Source organism: Durio zibethinus, chromosome 15 (genome assembly GCF_047325235.1).
Source record: "Durio zibethinus cultivar Kanyao isolate XHJ-2024 chromosome 15, ASM4732523v1, whole genome shotgun sequence".
NCBI lineage: Eukaryota > Viridiplantae > Streptophyta > Magnoliopsida > Malvales > Malvaceae > Durio > Durio zibethinus.
Genome location: NC_143176.1, coordinates 20,656,358 through 20,678,135, shown reverse-complemented (window position 1 = coordinate 20,678,135; position 21,778 = coordinate 20,656,358). Strand labels below are relative to the sequence as shown.

Below are 21,778 nucleotides of genomic sequence, written 5' to 3'. Positions count from 1 at the left end.
TGGAAAGTAATTTTAAAGCGCGTTAAGAATCGCGTAGCTATTCTTGTGTGGTCCGCCATGGCGTCCATGTGTTAAGTAAAACCGGAGCGGATGGTTCACTGTATCACACTGTATCACGAACACCAAGACTCAACACGGCGGCGCTACGAATGATGAAAGACGCAACAGATGACGTAATTTTCGTCACCCCAAAATTTAATGAGCTAACACCTGTTACCATCCTTACCTCCTTGCTCGGTTACTCCTTCCCAAAAACAACGGTTTAAGATTTCCCATTTGTCATTATCAAAAACGGGACCCAAATCCACATCAACGTTTCCTCATCTCCCACCACTTCAATTCCCTTCCGCCGTCTCAACTTTGGTCCAAATTGGTGTCTCATCTTAACCATTGATTTAAAAAATCATTTAAAAACGAAAGGAAAAAAATGCAAATTGACATTAGCTTAATAGGTCAACAAAATGCAGTTGAGAGACCAAACATGCCCTTGAACCAGTATACAGTTTTGACAGTCAACAATATTCTACGGTCATTCTTAATCTCATCAAAATATTTATTTTCATCCTTAATACAATAATTAATCACATCATCACCGTTATTTTTAAACTTGTTAAAATTAATCTAACTGTTCATCACGTCAACTGCAAATAATATTATATTTAAAAAGGCAGAGCCACCACGAAATTGTGGCAATTGAATTAATATTTTGATAAAATTAAACTCAAACAAACCGCTTATTTAACGCGTAATTGTTAGCTTTAAAAAGGAAACCACATAGAAAAGGAAAAGAAGGTGTGTAGAATCTTCAACCAAAGAACAGGAATCCCTTCCTCTGCCTCTTATTTTAATCGGAGAGAGCGATTCCTTTTCTTCGTTGCCTTCCTTTTCCTCGTTTACTTTTTCATTTTTCTTCCCTTTTGATTTTAAGAAGAAATTAGATTTCGGCTTCGTTTCTTTGTTGATTCCCCTCTGAAACTCTTTTCTCAGGTAAATTTTCTTTTCAAAAAAAAAATTTCTATGGCTTTTAATTTGTTTTGTTTGATAAATTTATTTTAAATTTTTTCAGGTTTGAAAGAAAATTGAGAAAGATATGGCGGAAGAACACAGATGTCAAGCACCACAACTATGTGCAAACAACTGTGGATTTTTCGGAATCCCTACAACCCAAAATCTTTGTTCTAAATGTTACCGCGATCTCCAGCTTAAAGAACAACAGTCTTCCTCCGCCAAACAAGCCCTCAATCAAAGCCTCGTTCCTTCTTCTTCTTCTTCTTCTTCATTAGCAGCGTCGTCATCGATCTCATCCTCGTTTTCCTTGTCCTTAGTGGCGAAGGAAGAATCATCGGCGGAAACGAAGGAAGAGGTGAAGGTGGAGGAGGTTCAAGTCAGGCCTAACAGATGTCTGGCTTGCAAGAAACGCGTGGGGCTCACGGGGTTCAAGTGCAGGTGTGGGATGGTTTTTTGTGGTACCCATAGGTACCCTGAACAGCATGGTTGTATGTTTGATTTCAAAGGGATGGGAAAAGAACAGATTGCCAAAGCTAATCCTGTTGTTAAGGGTGAAAAGCTTCAGAAAATATGAAGAAAAAGGGATTGTTTGTGATTGTGTTGTTAATTTGAGAATTTGGGTCATTGAAAAAAATATGAATTTAGTTTCATCCTCGGGCCTCGCCGGCGAAAGTGACGGTCAATCAGTAGGGTGTGGCTTAGTGCTGATTGTAGCCGGCGGTTGGCGCTTGTTGTTGGGTTGATGAATGTTAAAAAAAAAAAATCAATGGTATTTTAATTTAATGTGAAATGTTGAATTCCAATTGAATACTTTGTTGGTTTTTTCTGAGGATTAATCCAATAATGTCACAAATTTAGAAAGAAAACATTCCAATTATATTCGTACGACTGATTTGATTGATAATCCAATCCACCTAAGTTCTTCACTGTACACTCTGAAAGAAAGCAATCGGTCGTGTAAAATATAAAGTAGTCACAAATTATGTAAAATATAAAATTAAGTCATAAATTATATTAATATATTGAATACGAAATATTTTTTTATTAAATTTATATATAAATTTTGTTAAAATTTTTAATTGTATCAATCAATATTTTTTATTATATTATATTTAAAATTATCAAATTTAATTAAAAAATAAATTTGAAAATAAATCATATGCTAATCCAATCCCATAAAAGACATTAGAACTTTCAAACATTGAGATATGATATTTGTCAATTCCATAAAAGACATTAAAACTTTAAATTAAGATATGATATTTGACAAATGGCAATGTCTTTAGGGACAATTAACTTTCGGTGGTAAAACCTCTTGCATTAGGATTGAGATGTTTCTAAATGTAGGAAGAGATACTAAGCATGTGGATGAGGGAAGAACAACAAGGTTGGATTTTTTCAGTTTCTTTTCCTAAAAATTGAGACAAAGACGTGTAGCATAAATCAAGATATTATAATCGGCATTCAAAATTGAAAATATCTTCTTCACCTAAATTTTGAACATATAATCTTTTTTTTTATTTTATAAATTAATGATTTATGATTAATTTTATGATTTTTTTTTAGTATAAACGTCAAGCATATAAGGTAATCTCTTATAAAATTATGCCTTTGCTATAATAAATTTTCTGTTAGTAAATTAATTTTTTTATGATCAATTTGATGATATTTATGATGCATAGAAATTACTGCCGCAACAATGCCTTTTTGAGATTGGAGCGTAATGATCTTGTCATCCTCTATGGCCTAATGGTTTCTTTTATTGCCATTTCTAGTTATCATATATGGGCATGGAAATTCGAAACCAACGACAAGCCTAAAGCAATTAGTGGGTTGGATCACGATGGGCCCTACGAAGCTCATGAATATTCTTTCCATGAGCATAAATCCCTATGGACATATTATATAATTAATTAACATTCCATATTTATAAGCATTTTAGTATTCGAAGGCTAAAATGGATTTTTTTTCCTTCAAAATATAAGTCAACTGTCGTACGAGATTAATTTGATCATTTCGATGAAATTGATGTATCAGATTGATTTAAAATTTCAAGTTTCATATAAATTCAATTACTTCAATCAATTATTTATTAACACATGTAAATATTAACTTGTTATCTTTCGATTTATCTTTCGATTAAACCCTCAAGTGCAAACTTAGCTCACCTACGACGATAATATTTTTTCCTTTTATTGAGTTCAAGCCACCTAGCCCAAGATCCTCTATCACATAGGTATAAGAATCCTCTATCAAATACTTCTAAAAAAAAAATGAAACTCTTAACTTCCAAACTTACATTCTATCTTCTTTTCTTTCTCATTTCTTAAATATATATTAATTTGAATGTCAGAATACAAATGTTAAAAAAACTTTTGACCTTTGTCATTGACCAATTTCCATTTCTTGTGCTTTCAAGTTTTTAATCCTTGCAAACAGTTCGGCACCAACAGCCATTGTCATTTCTTTTGAACTTGGCAAATAAGAGAAAAAAAACTTACACATACTTTGGAAAAAAATAAGAATAGAAAAAAAAATCAGGTGATTGAGTTAAATTTAATTAATTTATATAATTATTTTTAAAATATGGTATCCATTAAATTTAAGATTTAAATCTTAAATTTTAAAATTTTGTTTATTCTCGTATTGCAATTTTTTTATATTAAAATAATTAATTTAATCATTGAACTATATAAATGTGTTATTTTTTAATTTAATCATTAAATTAAACTTTTTTTTCTTATCAAATGAAACGTAATTAACCCGCTACTGTTCGAGACAAAAGAATGAAATCAGAAAAAGCCAAAAAGTTTGCTCTATCTTCGTATTGAGTTTTGATTAGTACCATTGAAATTGCCAATGCTAATTGCCTGATGCTCCCATATTTATTTTTTTCTTTATTGTTTCCACTTCGTAAGTGCTTAGATCATTGACTAGTAATGGTTCACATCATAATTTTTTTATATATATATTATTATTTTTATTATTTTAGGTATTTTTATATATTTATGTATGATAAGTTCTTAAATTTGTTAAGATAAATTTTTAATTGTTTTAATAATAATAAAAATGAAAGTAAGGAAGATAATAATTAAAAATATATATTAAAATGCTTAAGATAACAATAATAATAATAGAATAATTATTATTATTTTTCATGTCTAGATGTTTGAATGAATAAAACATATTCCTAAAAATAATTTTAATTAGATGTTAGAGAATTATTATTAATAAATTTTCATAAAGAAATATATGAGTTTTTTTTTAAATTAATTTTCAAAAATTATTAAAATTGAACTTGCTTCAAAAATCAACCTAGATGTTGGAGATTTTTAGAAATGTTCGTATTTTTTTAAGAACAAAACCTTAAATACTAATTCTTAATTTTCAAAATCTTAGGTTTCTAAAACTCCTAAAATCCAAAATCCAAAAATTCAAAATCTTAAAATCCAAAATCCCTTAAATCCAAACCCCTAAAATCCGAAACTCCTAAAATCCAAAATCCCATAAAATCCGAAATCCCAAACTTTTAACTCTTAAAGCTAAACCCCTAAAATTCAAACCCTTAAATCAAAACCCCAAACCTCAAATTTTAAATTCGAAACCTTAAAATCTTTAAACTTTAAAATCAAAACCCTAAACCTTCCATATCTTAAAACCAAATCCTAAAACCCTAAAAACTTAAATCCAAACTCCTTAAAATCCGAATCTTCAAAATCTTGAAACCCTAACCTTGAAAACCTCTACCCAAGCCCTTACTTAAAACGTCCTTAAAATCCTAAGGATACGTGTGAAAATCTTATTTGAAGTAATTTATTCTCTAATATCGCTTAGATAATGGAATATTTAAAAAATTTTATTTCGTTAAATCTTTTCACACGATTTCTTAATTCGAATTAGCAATAAGATTAATGAATAAAAAGTATAATAGTAAATTAGAATTTTAAATATAAACAGTCGCACCTAAGCTCTGCCTAGATGTTAAAGAGCCGTGGTGGTCTCATTATACTTAAGAACTCAATTTTAAAATTACATCTCATTCCACATAACATTCATTGGCATACATCCGTCAGCATATTATCATTGGTAATTATTTGCATTATTTTGTTTTTAGTTTTCATTTACTATTTGATGATAAAATATTTTATAATAAAAAAATAATGCTTAAATTTTTTTTGTGATATTATAAAGCAAAATAAAAATAACATTCAAAAAAAAATAATTCTTGGTACTTTACCGAGATATTAGAGAGTCACTAACAATTATTTTTTATAAAGATTGTTATTTCATTTTAAGGATTATTGTGTTAAATCTTAAGTGAAAAGAGTTATTTTAAATTCTGCCTAGATGTTGGAGAATTTTAAGATAATTCTTTAACTTAAAGATTTTCTCAATATTTGTAAATAAAAATTTTAGCAAAATTTTATTTTTCCAAATGAAGGGAATTAGTGTTAAATTTCAAATTAAAATTATTTTTATCCGACATAGAAAATAATGCATAATTAAATAGTATCAATTTATAGGCATTGTGGGAGTGCTAATCCTTTCTCACATATAATCGACTCTCGAATCCAATCTATTTTTTTTCGTAGATCAAAATTTATTTTTTTGATAAATTTTAAATCCATTTTTATAGTTTTATTAAAAAGATAAACTTTTGAATTACCAATCACACCTTAACAAAAATTGATGGTAACTCTTTTTTTTATTTCTCTCGATTTTAAAACACCTTATATCTGGAGGTCTCAAAATCGTTAAAACACCTTTATCATTGACCAATTTCCATTTCTTGTGCTTTCAAGTTTTTAATCCTTGCAAACAGTTCGGCACCAACAGCCATTGTCATTTCTTTTGAACTTGGCAAATAAGAGAAAAAAACTTACACATACTTTGGAAAAAAATAAGAATAGAAAAAAAAAATCAAGTGATTGAGTTAAATTTAATTGATTTATAAAATTATTTTTAAAATATGGTATCCATTAAATTTAAGATTTAAATCTTAAATTTTAAATTTTTGTTTATTCTCATATTGCAATTTTTTTATATTAAAATAATTAATCTAATCATTGAACTATATAAATGTGTTATTTTTTAATTTAATCATTAAATTAAACTTTTTTTTTCTTATCAAATGAAACGTAATTAACCCGCTACTGTTCGAGACAAAAGAATGAAATCAGAAAAAGCCAAAAAGTTTGCTCTATCTTCGTATTGAGTTTTGATTAGTACCATTGAAATTGCCAATGCTAATTGCCTGATGCTCCCATATTTATTTTTTTCTTTATTGTTTCCACTTCGTAAGTGCTTAGATCATTGACTAGTAATGGTTCACATCATAACGTTTGGAATAATTGTTTAGTATTGATTTCTTATTCACCCAGTTCATAATTTGAAGCATTATTATATATACACTAATACAAGCATGCACATAGCACCCATATAAACGTTTAGGACAAATGAGCATTTTCATGAACCCATGTAAATATTTTTGTTGGGAGATTCATTAGATCCCATCTTACTTTTTAAATAATTTAAATTACACATGTATCATTGTATTTTTTTATTCAAAGAATTGAGTTTGAATGAATATAAGGTTTGGTATAAACGTTTAGATGAATTTCTTGTAAAGTTAGTATTCTAACAATAGCATTTAATTTCTCTGTTTTTTTCTTTTTTCTATATTGTGATGTAAAAAAAGTTGACTTTGAAAATTTCAAAATTTCAATATAAAAGTTAAAATTTTTAAGATCAATTTGATAAACATCTTTCTTGAGAACAAATAATCTTAATTGAAATTACAAAATCAAGAAAAGTACTCAGTGATATATTTATGATTTTATAGAATTACTTAATCGTTTAGTAAAAAAGGATATTGTAAAAATGCTTTTGCAAATTACGCAAGAAGTTCTTATACTTTATAAAAAATTAAAATTTAATTTATTTATTGTAATTCATATAAATTTAGTTCTCGTATTATTTTAATTTAAAATTTTTGTTTAATTACTAATTTTATCAATTTTTTGCCATTAAAAATATTGACGTGGTATTTAATTTTTTGATGTGACATTGACTTTTTGGTGTGACAATTGAGATGAATAAAATAAGTTGTTAAATTATATAAATAACCATTGTGCTTATTTGAAATTTAGTCATTGTACTCACTTGAATTTTGAAATTTAATTACTATACCCCCAAAAATTTTAAAATGTAATTCTTCTAATATAAAAAATATTTTAAATTTTTTATAAAATTTATAATTTTTAAAAAATATTAAAATATTAAAATTACTACAATATTTTGTCACAATATCCTATCACAATATAAAAAAAAATCACATTTTTCAGTCACAAATTTCATATATTGTCACTAAATTCATCACAATTTTTTATCACCTATGTAAAATATTGTTGCTACTTCCATCATTATTTCTTGTTATTAATTTTGTCATATTTTCTATCACAATTGTAGTATATTGGTATTGTATGAAAAAAATCTTGCACAAATTTATTAAAAATTTATCACAAATTTGTCAATATATGATACAAATATGTCACAATCTAATTTTAATAAAACTATTATTTTTATTAATTTATTATATGATTTAGAATTATAATTTCATCCCATAAAGGTAAAATTACCCATCAAATTGTGTTTTTATTCCTTTAAATTAAGTCATATTTAAATGATTTTTTATATTCAAGATTCTAAATACATTAAAGTAATTTATTAAACTCAATGTGTATTAGTTTCATAATTAACTTTATTATTTAATTCGACATAATTATTTAAATAAGTTCTTTTCATGAAAACTAAAAAAAATTGAAAGTTCTTATTATGATACACGATATTAATATTTCAATTTATCAAATAAATTATTTTCTCATTTTATTTTGTTAGGATTCAAAAGTCGTCCTTCAAATATATATGAATTCGTCTTTGGTAAGAATTTATGTTTGAATATCTTATTTTGTTTGGTTAAATGGAATTATCATTCCATTCATGATCTATTTCAAGTTCATTACAAATGGATCTCTATTCAATAGTTTGGTTTATTATAAAATATATTTAATTTAATTAAAATAATATTAACTTTGATATACTAATTTAAATTATTAATGTTTAATTGATTAATATAAATGATAATAATATTATTAATAGGATACTATTAATAATTAATAATATATAATAATATATTTTAAAAATATTTTTATATTAGAGGAACTAAAATATTTTTAAGAACCAAAATATTTTTAAAATATTCAAAATACTTTTTATATTAGGGATTAAATTTTAAATTTTGTGTGAATATAGAGATTAAATTTTAAATTTTGTGTAAGTAAATATACAATTTACATAATTTAATAACTGATTTTATTCATTCAAATCAATATCACATCAACAAAATCAACGCTTAAATCATCAAGCTAATCGTCACATTAATATTTTTAATGATAAAAAATTAATAAAATTAGTAATTAAATAAATATTATTAAATCAAAATAAGAACTAAATTTATAAATTACATTATAGGAATTAAATTCTAAATTTTTACAAAATATAAAGACTTTTGGCATAGTTTGACAAAAAAATTTAGTGGGTAAACCTTCAGTCAGTTTTGCTGAGGTAACAATGAAGATAAAATAATGTCACTTATTACAAATAAAAAAGAATTTTGCTTAATACTTAAGCAAGATGTTTAATTAGATGATTTACTCAAAATTGGAAAGTGTTCTGCAAGTCAATCTTTAGCCTAATTCTAAGGGAAACTCATTTGGTGTGGTCTTTAGCCTAATTCTAAGGGAAACTCATTTGGTGTGGTAGCCTTTCACCATTTCTTTAGCTGACATATTGTTGCAATTCATTTGTAGATTATTCCAAAATAAGATATAGACATGAAAACTATAGTCATCGATGATAATCATGTGATTTATTAATAAAATATTAAATTTTTTATTTTAATAATTAAAATTTAAGTTCAAAGAATAATCTAACATTCCCGAAGGATTTAGAACTTTAGGAACAAGTTTGATAGCAGTTGCATTTAGAGCCTGCAGCAGCCTGCTAGAATTGAAAAAATGGAATCACTGAGGGACGACTTTTGCCACTCCAACGAACCATAGAAGAACTAGAATCTCACGCCATGAAAAGAGACAGAAAATAAACCAACCCAATGATCATTAGATAATCCTTCATTGTCAGGACTTTTCTTGAAAACAAATATAAAACTCATTGGATTCAAAATTGATTCTAGCCTTGTTAATTGCCCAATGAATAATTCATCTTAAATTCTTAATCTATACTTAAATTTTTTATTTTATTATTTATCTGATTAAAAAAAATTATATGTATAAATTTTTTTGAATTCTCAATTTTTAAATATCAATTGATTTAATGAATAATTAACAATTTTAATTGATCTTTGATTGTTTTTTTCTTTCGGAAATCATCTCCAATTTGAGTAAGCTCACCAATCATCTTCCAGCAAAGGATGGAATCACCATCCCTTTAAATCATCAACAATTATATTTTCATAATTCAATAAAATCTCATGATGCAAAAGAAAAATCTCATGAAGGGTTCAAGGAAGACGCTGACAAATGAAACGAAGATTCCATAGCTGACTTGTGTAAAACGTGGAATTCTACGTCATGGCAAAGCTAACTAGTACAACAATTATCTCTGCCCATAGCAATACGTTAGAAACAAAGAAAAAAAATCACAAAAATAAATTATTTTTTATAATATGATTAAAAAATTTGATTAAGCTATTGCAATCTAATTAAAAAAAATTATGTTCTTATCAATTGTATTAAAAATAAATTTATTATTCATGCATAAAAAATTAAAAAAGTTCCATTATTTTATTCTAAAAATATTCCCATATTTTGTCCGATCCATTAATCTTACAAGAGGGTCCTTGTAATAATCACCCACCAAGCTCGACAAAACCGCCTTTCACTGTTCACCCAAGTGGGTCCCTTGAAGATAGTCTTTTACAATTTAAAAGGGGTATCCAACATCATCCCCATCAATTTCACATGAAGGTCAGAGATTATGATCTGGTGTTTCTCTTCCTATTTTATTACTAAAACCCAATACAAGTCCTAGCTTTTCTATGATTTTTTTTTTCTAGTTTGGATCTTTAGATTTAATTTTAATAATTTTAAACATGATATATAAAAATAATGTAATTTACAATTTTAAAATTTGGCAAAGCTAAAAAGTATTTTTATTTAAAATATTAATATAAATTATACTATGATATTTTTATATTATGAATGTGTTCGATACAAAATATGTATGAGATAAATATATAAATTATAAATTAATTTTTTATTTTATGTTCATAAAGAAATTATAGTCTTTCTCAAATATTTTATGATTTACTTTGTCGTAGATCTTAATTATATTTTATTTTGATATTTTTCACTTAAAAATTTGCAACTATATATACAACCAAAAAATTTATGTTTTTTAGACCGTTTTTCATCTCATTTTTTAGTGAATAAAATTCAGGGAATTAGTGACAAACTAAATTCTGAAATTTTTTTAGTAAGTGAAAAGAAAATTCATATAAAATCTTTTGAATTTGAGTAGATAATGCATGTATTTATATTTGTGTTAACTAGAAATTTAATTAAATCTAAAAATTTTAATAAATAATAAAAAAATATTTTTCTCTAAAATAAAATATTTTCCCTTTTTTGGACAATAAATAAAAATTTTCCTACAGCCAGAAGAAATTTATGATTTAATCTGATCTAATTCCATCAGAACAAAAAGTTGGTCCCACATGCAAATCTGACCGTCCTCCATTCCCCATCAACACTCTAAATTCAAGCTCCAACCAACACCAAAAACACCCAAGCTTTTCCCTGCTTGACCCACCAACGGCCCTGCAAACAACATGCGTTTTAAAGGGTAAAGGGGTCGAGAAGAAGAGAAAGAGAAGACTGCTCCTCACTGCTCTTCTTTGATTTTCCCCATTTACAAGCTTAAATTCTAGGGTTTGTATGATTGCATTACAAATTGCAACTCTTCTTTTTTAAAAATTTACCCCTTCTTTTTGCAGTGGCCACTTTTTGTTTTAGACACTGTTAAAGAAGAAATCATGAAATTTCCAATAACCAAACAGGACCTAATTCCGTGTTTCATTTTCATACGCAGCTCATATTTCACTTTCTTGTAATATTTCCCACTCCAAGATTTCATCTTTGTCTCTTTTCCTTTCTGGGTTTTCTTACAAATAGAAAAATACTTGTTCTTGCAAGAAAAAGATTTGATTTTTCGTTCATTTCTTGTACATCCCAACCCCTAGATTATACTTATTTGCTTTTTAAAAGCCCCCGTTTTGGATGCCAAAATCTACTGAACCTGAAGATGGATCTGAATATAATACAGATATATTGAAGATCCGTTCTTTTAACCTTTCTTGGCCTTATCTAGCAAACCCCATTTATCGTTCGACCTATTTTATTGCTTCCATGAAGAGGTCAGTTAGACCCTTAATAAGCATTCTGATGCTTGTTGCGTTGGCTGCAACCTTAAGCTGCCGGATTGCTATCCGCCAAGGAGGTATCTTTACTGTTTCAGCTGAGATGGGGTCCACCAGTGTCCAAATCCAACCCCCACCAATCCAAAATTTTAACTCTACTTTCCTCAAGTTTGCAGCCACTGATATAGGTGAAGAAAAATCAAAACTTGAAATAGAGCAGTTGCTGGAAGGGAACTTTGATAGTCAAGGAAGGTACAAGACTTTTGCAACTTGGAGGAGGTTCAATCATCATGATGTCAAAGCCAGAAATTCTAATGGATTACATTTACCGGTAATGCTCAGGTCCCCGAAATTTTATCGGTATTGGTTAGATTTTAGGAGGAACTTACAAGACTGGGCAAGAAAAAAGATGTTTCAACCTGATATTATGATGCATTTGGTTAGATTAGTGAAGATTCCTATAGATGGCCACAATGGTTTAACGAGTTCAGATGAAAAGTATAAATCTTGTGCTGTCGTTGGAAATAGTGGAATTTTGTTGAATAGTGATCATGGGGAGTTGATTGACAGTCACGAGGTTGTGATTAGATTGAACAATGCTAGGACTGAGAGGTTTGAAAATAATGTAGGATCGAAAAGTAGTATTTCATTTGTAAATAGCAATATTCTGCATCTTTGTGCTAGGAGGCAAGAGTGTTTTTGTCACCCTTATGGAGGGAATGTTCCTTTGGTTATGTACATTTGTCAACCAGTTCATTTCATGGACTACTTGGTGTGCAATTCGTCTCACAAGGCGCCTTTGTTGATTACAGATCCTCGTTTCGACATGTTGTGTGCTAGGATTGTGAAGTATTATTCAGTGAAACGATTTGTGGAGGACACAGGAAAATCATTGGGTGAATGGGGATCTACTCATGATGGTTCTATGTTTCATTATTCCTCTGGAATGCAAGCTGTTATGCTAGCTTTGGGAATTTGTGACAAAGTTAGTATATTTGGATTTGGGAAATCAACTTCTGCCAAGCATCACTATCATACTAATCAGAAGGCTGAACTCCAATTACATGACTATGAGGCGGAATATGCATTCTATCATGATTTGGTGAATAATCCACGTGCAATACCATTCATTCCAGACAAGTTCAGGTTCCCTCCCGTGGTAATCTATCAATGATTTTGGCCAGTTGAATCTTCTGCTTTTATTGTCCTTGTTTTTCTTTGTCAAGGTTAAATTGTTGTATTCATGTTGTATCTGCAGTTTTCAACTAGATAGTCGAAAAGAAACACAATTGCTGAAGATCTCTGTTTCATATTTTGGCCCTGCACTATCAAAGGTAGTTTAGGGTAATACGAAATATAAAATTGGAAACTAATGTGAATTAAGATTTTTATTTTTCATTGCTTTTTGTTGAAATTGATTTGCATATTTTGAAAGTTTTTTCTGATGCAATTTTCCTTTTCTGTTAGCCATCATGCATCTATATTGTGATCTTAGGCTTCAATTATTTTGATCTAGAGGACTGCTTTTTAACTTTTATTTCCTTCTTTCAAGATCAAATACTCCGGAAAATTTGCCTTTCATTCCTGTCTAAATCTAGGCGTTTATGTAGCATGCCTCTACCAAGGAAATTCTTGCTAGTAACTTTTAGCAGTGATTTCTTTGGGTTGAATTTATTCAGATTCATGTAGTCATCTTTAAAAGATGACATTCGGCAGATCTAAATTTAAATCTTGGCACTTATAATATTTTCTGAATAGAATTTGAGATGTAGACAATCTATGAATGCTGTGAATATGACTCCAGTCAAAGTATTCACATTGGAACCAAAATTCACACCCAGAGCTGTTATCCCCGCATTTGTAACTATTGCCCGAATGGTTCATCTCTGTTTGAACTCTTTTAATGGATATATAATAAATCAAGTAATAGAGTTCTATTAACCTAACACAAGGGAATGGTGACAGGACAAGCATGATTTTCATAGACCCATATATTCTCTTCTTGCTTTTCGGTTTTAACATTGTATTGTGATTGAGACTTCGCTTAAATTTAAGAATTACCCTGACTGTTCTGCTTCAACTAATTGACTTAATAGAACTAATCCTATATTGCCACTTCCCCTCTTCGGCTGTTTCTAGGCCAAATTTGTAGATACTTTTAGATCACTTTTCTTGTTCTCTCGAGCATCCCAGTGGCTTATTACAGGCCCTCATGATTGCAAAAGTGTTGTTGGATCTATGTTTAAGACACAAGTAATTGAATGTGTTAGGAAAATGTTAATGGTTGGAAGTTGTTAATCCCTTTTTCCTCATCAAGTATAGAAATGATAAAATTGCAAGCAATATCTTTTTCATTCTTTCTTTCTATATGGGCAAACTCAGACTTTTCCTTTGGTAGATATTTTCATTCTTGTTTATGGGCATGCTCATTCTTCTCTTCTGGTTTAGGGAAACTGCTCTCGGAGCTTATCAGACCATTGAGATGCCCTTTTTAAAAAGAAACCCGGCATTTAAAAAGAATGATTGAGATTAAGTGAACCAACTGAACTATTTTACTTGCCTCGTACTTTCGTGGTTGGCCAGGATATCTGTCAAAAACATGGATGAGAGAAATGAAAGTTGGCCACTATAACTGCTTCTATTACAGCGATGTTAAGAGTTAATTATATACAACAAAAGCCATAGACATCCCTTTACAAACCCATAAGAGAATCATCTTTCCCACCATCCGTATAGCAAAAGTTAGAAAAAGAAGAGCACCTATAAAAAAACAAAAAAAAGAAACCCTCCTTGGGGTTTTGTTTTTCCTCCTTTAATCCTCGGTGTCCATCACGTGGCCTTTTTTTCATATTTCACTCCCACCAAGAACTTTATGCTCGCCTGTTGTCAGAGAATATAAACAAAATTTTAGAAAAGTTCATAGAAATGAATTCACCAGATCAAATGGTTTTAGAGATTACTATGAATCTCTTAAGACATACCTGTTTGGGATCATAGACAGTATACTCTTTATACTCGAGAGGGCTGTCCTTGTGTTTTGAGGGGATCAAACGACCGCATGGAACATTGATGTCATCTTTCCAAACTATAAAATCTGATTCATCTGGTTTCTTTCTCCCCAATCCCTTCACACCAATCTTCTTCTCTTCTAATGACTTTGTATGCTGTTCAATGGTGACAAATTCAGGGTTTCATGAGGATTAAAGAAATGTTTTAATATAGTATCAGAAACCTAGCAGCCATTATATACCTCAGGTGAGTTCTTGAGCTATATAATTTCTTCGCCTTGAGAAACCACATCCAGAACCAAAAATCCATCGGCCCTGTCTGCAGCAATGAAGCCACACCTGGCAGCTTTTGCCACAGCATCAGAACAAACAATCCCTTTTCCAAACTGTTACGATACAGTAAAATTCAATAGCGTGAACAGTGTTTAAACCGCAATATGATGAAATTTATAGTTGGAAATTCATTTACCATGTATCCTGGTACTGGTAGAGAGCAGCTTGCTGGCAGTAAGCCTTTATGCGACTGTTAAGGTGCTAATTGGCAGTATGGCCAAGTCCTCCATATCTTACATCCACTTTGTCATCCTATTCAGTACAACAAAACCAATTAGAAAAAGCATCTCATATAGATACATCCGAAAAGAAAAAAATTTTAGCACAACTGGAGAGAAACAAGAGATTTTACCATGTCTATGGGATAAAGCTTCAATGGCTTCTGAAACTTCTTCTCCTTTCCCATGGCTCAAACTTATTACCAGTTATTTCTTTAAAGAGCCTGATAAACTCCTTCAAAGCACTGTCTACGTTCTTCCATTCCTCGAGCCGTTCCTCAGCGTCAGGATCATCGCCTACTCTCCCTTTCTTGCAGTATAAGTGGAGGTTACTCTCTGGGACCTTGATCAGTTGCATAATACAATGAAGCTTTTTAACCAGCAAGTGTAACAGAACAGAAGGGTCATATAGAATTGCTAAAGAAAATTTGCTAGATTACTCATTGATGCCTTCCTTGATCACAAAGGGAACAAGCACAGTTCTACAATATCCCATCTGTAGACACCCAATTGGGTCCGGGCCCAGATCAATTGGGCCTGGCCCAAAGGGGTAAGGCCCATTTCAATCTTGTATTTTTTTTTCTTCTTTTGTATTTTATGTATTTCATTATTATTATTATTATGTATATCTTTGTGTATTTATTTTTATTTAGATTAGATTTATATGTATTGTATGTATATAGTTATATATTTATTATTATTATTATCTCTTTTTTTTTTTTGTAATATATTTTTGGGTTTATCTTATGTTATTTTTTTTTATTATCTGTTAATTTTATCTGATTTTTTTTTCCGAATTATCTGATATTATTTTTTTATTTTTATACTATCATATCTTTTGATTATCTAGTATTTTTTTTATTATTTATTTTAATTTTAATTTTGGATGGCTAAGATTCAAAGTTGAAGAATCTCACTCTGGAGGAAAATTCAATCAGAAGAGTCCAGTTGGATTCAAAGACTGAATTCCCGTCCAAGGAGGAATTGGGATTGATCAGGAACTCCTGATCAACCCCTATAAAAGGGGTCCCCCTGGAACAGAGAAAAACAGAGAAAACAGTAAGCAAAGCTACTGATTTGAGAGAAAAAGAGGCGTATAGGAAGCTAGGAAAAGTTTAGGAGTGTTCTGGGAGTGAGAAAAAATTTTTAGAGATTTTTGGCGAAAATTTTTTCTGGAAATTTCTGAGAAATTTCCAGAATCCGGCGAAAATTCTGACGAAATTTGAATTTTCCGGTGACAATTCCGGCGAACATTGAAGTTTCCGGCGACCTACCCAGTTTCCGGCGAAGAATCCCAGAAACCGACGATCTTCCGACGAAATTTCCAGATTCCGGCGATATTTTCCAGAATCCGGCACCGGTGTTCTTCGGTTTTTAGAGAGGAGGAGAAAAAGGGAAGAAGAGAGAGAGAGGAAGGAGCGTTCTGCCGAAAAAACGAAGGGGATTGCCTTTTATACCCTCCCAAAACGACGTCGTTTTGACCTTAAGTAACCCAGAGGATCCGCGCGTTTTGCCGAACCCGACCCGACCCGGGCGTCGACCCGCTTTCTGACCAGCACGTGCCAGCCCCCCTCCGAGCCGAGCCGAGCCGCCAAGCCGTTCCCCCCGAGCCGTTTCTCTTCCTTGAGCTGAGCCGAGCCGAGCCGCGATCCGAGCCGCTCCAGGTTTTTTTTTTTTTTTTCTTTGTTTATTTGTTTATTTTATTTGTTTATTTATTAGATTAGGTTTATGTAATATTCTTTTTATTTATTTTTTATTATTTTATTTTTTTTAAATAAAAATACAAAATTTCAAAAAAAAAAATTTTTGGGGAAAAGTTGAAAGTATCAATTTTCCTCAGAAATAAATTTCAAAAAGAAAATATTTTTAGGGAAAAGGTGAAAGTATCAATTTTTCTTGAAAATCAAAATTTCAAAAAAAATATTTTTGGGGAAAAGTTGAAAGTATCAATTTTCCTCAGAAATAAATTTCAAAAAAAAATATTTTTAGGGAAAAGTTGAAAGTATCAATTTTCCTTGAAAATAGAAATAAATTTCCAAAAAATATTTTTGGGGAAAAATTGAAATTATCAATTTTCCTCAGAAATAAATTTCAAAAAAAAATATTTTTAGGGAAAAGTTGAAAGTATCAATTTTCCTTGAAAATCAAAATTTCAAAAAAAAATATTTTTGGGGAAAAGTTGAAAGTATCAATTTTCCTTAGAAATAAATTTTCAAAAAAAGGGTTTTTGAGGAAAAGTTGAAAGTATCAATTTTCCTTGAAAATCGAAATTTTCAAAAAATATTTTTGGGGAAAAGTTAAAAGTATCAATTTTCCCTAAAAAAAATCATTCTTTCCTTCCTTTCTATCTTAATTTTGATTTTGTTTTTTTTTTCTTTAACTGATCCGACGACGGAGCCTCTGCAAGTGAAACAGTAGTTTTTCTTGCATACTCTTGAGGTGAGGGAATTTTCTCAATTTTTTGCTAAAAGTATTAGAGTCAATTGAGAATAATTTTCAATAATTAATTACTTGGTAAAATTTTAAGGCTTTTGGATAACACAAATTTAAGCTGGTACCATCTTTTGATGGGCGTTGTGAGGGTGCTATAACCTTCCTCACACGTAACCGAACTCCCGAACCCTGTTCTGGTTAGTAGACCTGAACCTATTCTTTTAGGGACCCTTAAGCTTAGGTGTTCCCTGAAAGGACAGATTCCATAGGTGGCCAATCGCACCTAGATAAAAAAGATTGGTGGCGACTCCCTAAAAGTCAATGTCTAGCGATAGATCCCCGGATCTAGATGTTATGACAGCTTGGCGACTCCACTGGGGACTTTGAAAGTCAGGCCAGCAAATAATTTGTGTTATCCAAAAGCCTAATAAAATTAAACCATTTTTGTATATATGTGTTATTATTCATTCCTGTTTATTTATCTTGTTAATTATGTCATTCATGTGCATGTGCATAACATAAGCTCTACACCCGAGCTCCGTCCCTCTAGGAGGAAGTAAAGTACCTATTGCTTTCGTGAGGTCTAATGCCTCCGCAGTGGCTAGCGAAATACTCCCACTCAAATTGAACCTTTTCCGTTTGTAGCCTGTAATGGGTGAGGATTAGGGTGCCTTACTAGTCTGTGATGGACAGGGATGTAAGGAGCAATTTGAAAACCTTTAGACTTTGACCTTAAAACCGCATGTAGTGAACCTTAAGAGTGCCTACACCTAAGATAGAGCCCTTTCTACCCAATGATAGATATACCCTAAAATTAGGACACAAAAAGAGTGTTTGTCTAATCATTTTGATTGTTTAACTTTGTGTATTATTTTTATCATATGTGACATTATGCATCAACATCACTTACGTTTCACCCACGGAACTAACTATGTTGTTTGTCTGATTGTATGCATCTGTATTCTTTTCATGACATGTTTCAACACAATTATTTGCATTCATTTCATACTAGATTTCATTCAAAAAATGTACATTTCATTTGTGTATCAAAGCATCATACATAAGGTACAGCATAACATTTCTAATCATAAGTATGGTACTCAAGGTCCGAGGATAGCTCCATCTAGCGAAAACCTTGCTCATCCATACAACACAAGATCCAGAGCAAGGCAAATGGAGGAAAAAAATTCTCATAGATTTGAAAAGCTGGAAAAAGCTCAGGAGAAGATTGAAAATGAACTTAGCAAAATTCTGGAGGCTCTCAATAATATGAATAAAGGAAAAGGAGTTGAAGGAAGTACAAGCCAGCAAGAAGTGGCTGACCCATTGTACCCTCCAAGTTTTGGCCCACCTCAAGCCCAGTCTGTCCAAGAAGTCCCACCACAATATTTTGCATATCCAACATGTCCTGGAATGCCATCAGCTTTCAACCCAGGGCAGTATAATAGCTATATAAATCCTGTCTTCACTGAAAAGGCAGCAGAACCAATTCCTGATCTAGAAGAGAAGGAGAAGGAAAAGATAAGGGTGGAAGCTGAGGAAAGCTCTAAAATTAGCATGCTAGAGCAGAAGCTATGGGCTGTGGAAGGATTTAGCTATTATGGGTCAGTTGATGCTGCTGGGCTCTGCCTAGTTCCTGATGTGGTTATCCCCTATAAGTTCAAAGTACCGAAATTTAAAAAATATGACGGTACAAAGTGCCCTAAAACCCACATCACCATGTATTGCAGGAAGATGGTAGCTCATGCACATGATGAAAAACTCTTGATGCATGTCTTTCAGGATAGTCTTACTGGTTCTGCTACCAGGTGGTATGTTCAGTTGGATAGAACCCACATTCGCTCCTAGAGCGATATGGCTCATGACTTCATCAGTCAATATCGACACATCATCGATTTGGCCCCTGATCGTTTATCTTTGCAAAATTTGGAGAAAAAGTCAAATGAGTCTTTTAAAGAATACGCCCAGAGATGGAGGGATATAGCTTCACAGGTACAACCTCCACTGACAGAGAAAGAGACCACAGTGCTGTTTGTTAGCACTTTAAAGCCTCCCTATTATGAAAAGATGATAGGGAATGCAACAAAGAATTTTGCTGACATGGTAATCTCTGGAGAAATTATTGAAAGTGCCATAAAAAATGGCAAGTTGAGAGGAGGAGAAACCAAGAAGACATCAGAAAAGAAAGAAGCTGAAGCTCAAGCTGTGAGCTTTGGTAGACAACAATTCGGGGGTTATCAACCCTATCCATCCCAAGGTTACTCTCCATACTATCCTACTGTGAATAATACATCATCCTACCCATACCAGCTAGCTTCACAACTATCTTATTCATCTACTTACCGCCTCAACATTCAAGCTCCTGCAAGAACCTAAATTCGTCCTACTAACCCAACAAGTGGCTCATGAGAACAACGGACTACTCGAGAAAAACCTGTATTTGATCCAATCCTTATGACTTATACAGAGTTATATCGAGAACTCTATAATAGCCATTTGATTGCCCCCAGCCATGTAGAACCACTTAAACCACCCTATCCAAAGTGGTATGATCCTACAGCCCGTTGTGACTACCATTATGGAATTACTGGCCATTCTACTGAAAATTGCACTGCTTTAAAGTATAAGGTGCAACGGTTGATCAATGATGGAATGGTAAGTTTTGATCAGGGAAAAGCAACGGCATCTAATGTTAGTGCTCTGAACGAAAGTCAAGAACAGAAAGGATCCGGAGATTCACAATGAATTGAGGGGCAAGATGTCAATGGAGATAAGGCTGGTTGAAGGTTTCTTCTGTCATTTTGAGATTTTTTTTCAAACAATGTTAGATTTTTTTTGCAATATGACTTCACTTGTTATCATTTTAATAAAGGCAAGTCAATGCATTTCATTACATTTTTCTCTTTCACTTGACCATTACTCCATGCTTTGTTACCTTTCATAACTTTATACTCCCTTTCTTAGAGTTCAGATGATGAATATTTAGACAATGATAACAATAATTCTGGGATTTAATTTTGAGAACTCATCCACGTCGATGTGAGGAGATGATTTGAGTAAAAAGTAAGCTGTTACTGAAGGTGAAATAGATATGTCTTGAAGATGTGCAATCTTTTATACAAGTTCATGAGCTTTGTTCAATAGATGATGTTCAAGAAAGGTATTCACAATTGAGATGAAAAATGGCCATCTTTCTTTTACCATTTGAAAAACCATTTATTGCTACCCCTTTGAGCCTATTATGATTTCTTTTTCGGAGAAACCCCAACCAAGGATCACCCTCTACACTGGGGGGTAATTTTTGAAAAAAATTTCACAAAAGGTCTCAAAAATAAAAAAAATAAAAAAAAGAAAAAATGCCACACATGACTTGGGGCAAAGTAATGAGAATCCTTTGTGTGAAGCAGTGAAATGATGTGGGGCAAAATGTCAAGCTGCATCAAATGATCCTTTGGTCTTGAACCTTTTTAATATATGTTTTGAGCCTATTATATCCATTTTTTTATGACCCTTCACCTTGGCCTACATTACAACCTTGAAAAGTCCATTTGAATCAAGTGTGAATACCCAACTTGAATGGTCATATGTTGAGCAAAGATATGCTCATGATGAAGCAATGAAATCATGCTACATGAAAGATATCAACACTGGATGAAAAATGAGAAAAGAGAAAAAAAAAAGAAAAAAAAAAGGAGAAAAAATGAGAAAATGAAAAAATAAAAAAAGAGATCCAAATTGAAAACCTGAAAGGGTGATTTTGGTACCAAAAAAAAAAGATCCAGGTCAAATGGCTCACATGAATGAAAGATCAAAGACATCTGAAGATCCCTCAAAGACTGGGGCAGAGTTCGCCAAGCTTAAGATGACTTCAACTGTAAATGGAATGAGTTTTTGAAAAAGAATCCTAGATTAATGTTGAGAATTGTCTGAATATTCATCATTTGGACATACCATCCATCCCAATGACATGTATCCAATTCACTTCCTTTCCCATTTGCTTTGTACCAAAACAGATCTTCATTGATTATCTTTACCGTAATTCACATTGCCTTCTCTTATTGTTTCACCCCTAGAATGAATTGAGAAAATGCTTGGTTGCATTGTATTTGTCAAAAATTAAAATGATAATAAATGAATGAATATATGCTTAAAAGAGTCTTGCATTCATTTGAAAAGAAATCCAAGATGATGGTGGAGATAAAATGAAGAAATGGTAGAAACCTAGAGGAGATGATTTAGAAGGATATATGATATGATCAAATGAAAAAATAGGGCAGTGATAC

General features: G+C 31.2%; 2 protein-coding genes and 1 long non-coding RNA gene across 3 annotated transcripts; 2 read left to right on the top strand and 1 right to left on the bottom strand.

The window, feature by feature from the left end:
• Positions 1–794: 794 nt before the first annotated feature.
• LOC111301281 (zinc finger A20 and AN1 domain-containing stress-associated protein 3-like) lies at positions 795–1,816 on the top strand. Its single transcript, XM_022896842.2, has 2 exons — positions 795–987; positions 1,067–1,816. The coding sequence occupies exon 2, from the start codon at positions 1,091–1,093 to the stop codon at positions 1,580–1,582; it is 492 nt and encodes a 163-aa protein (XP_022752577.2). The 5' UTR covers positions 795–987; positions 1,067–1,090; the 3' UTR covers positions 1,583–1,816.
• Positions 1,817–10,875: 9,059 nt separating this feature from the next.
• Positions 10,876–12,937, top strand: LOC111301279 (beta-1,6-galactosyltransferase GALT29A-like). Its single transcript, XM_022896839.2, has one exon. It carries the CDS (start codon positions 11,364–11,366, stop codon positions 12,675–12,677), a length of 1,314 nt encoding a protein of 437 aa, XP_022752574.1. The 5' UTR covers positions 10,876–11,363; the 3' UTR covers positions 12,678–12,937.
• A 1,175-nt stretch (positions 12,938–14,112) lies between these two features.
• On the bottom strand, positions 14,113–15,442 carry LOC111302450 (uncharacterized). Its single transcript, XR_016328293.1, has 5 exons — positions 15,197–15,442; positions 14,981–15,096; positions 14,754–14,897; positions 14,485–14,667; positions 14,113–14,383 (listed from the first exon to the last, which is right to left on the bottom strand). It is a non-coding gene; the product is annotated as an uncharacterized LOC111302450 (long non-coding RNA).
• Between the last annotated feature and the right edge of the window lie 6,336 nt (positions 15,443–21,778).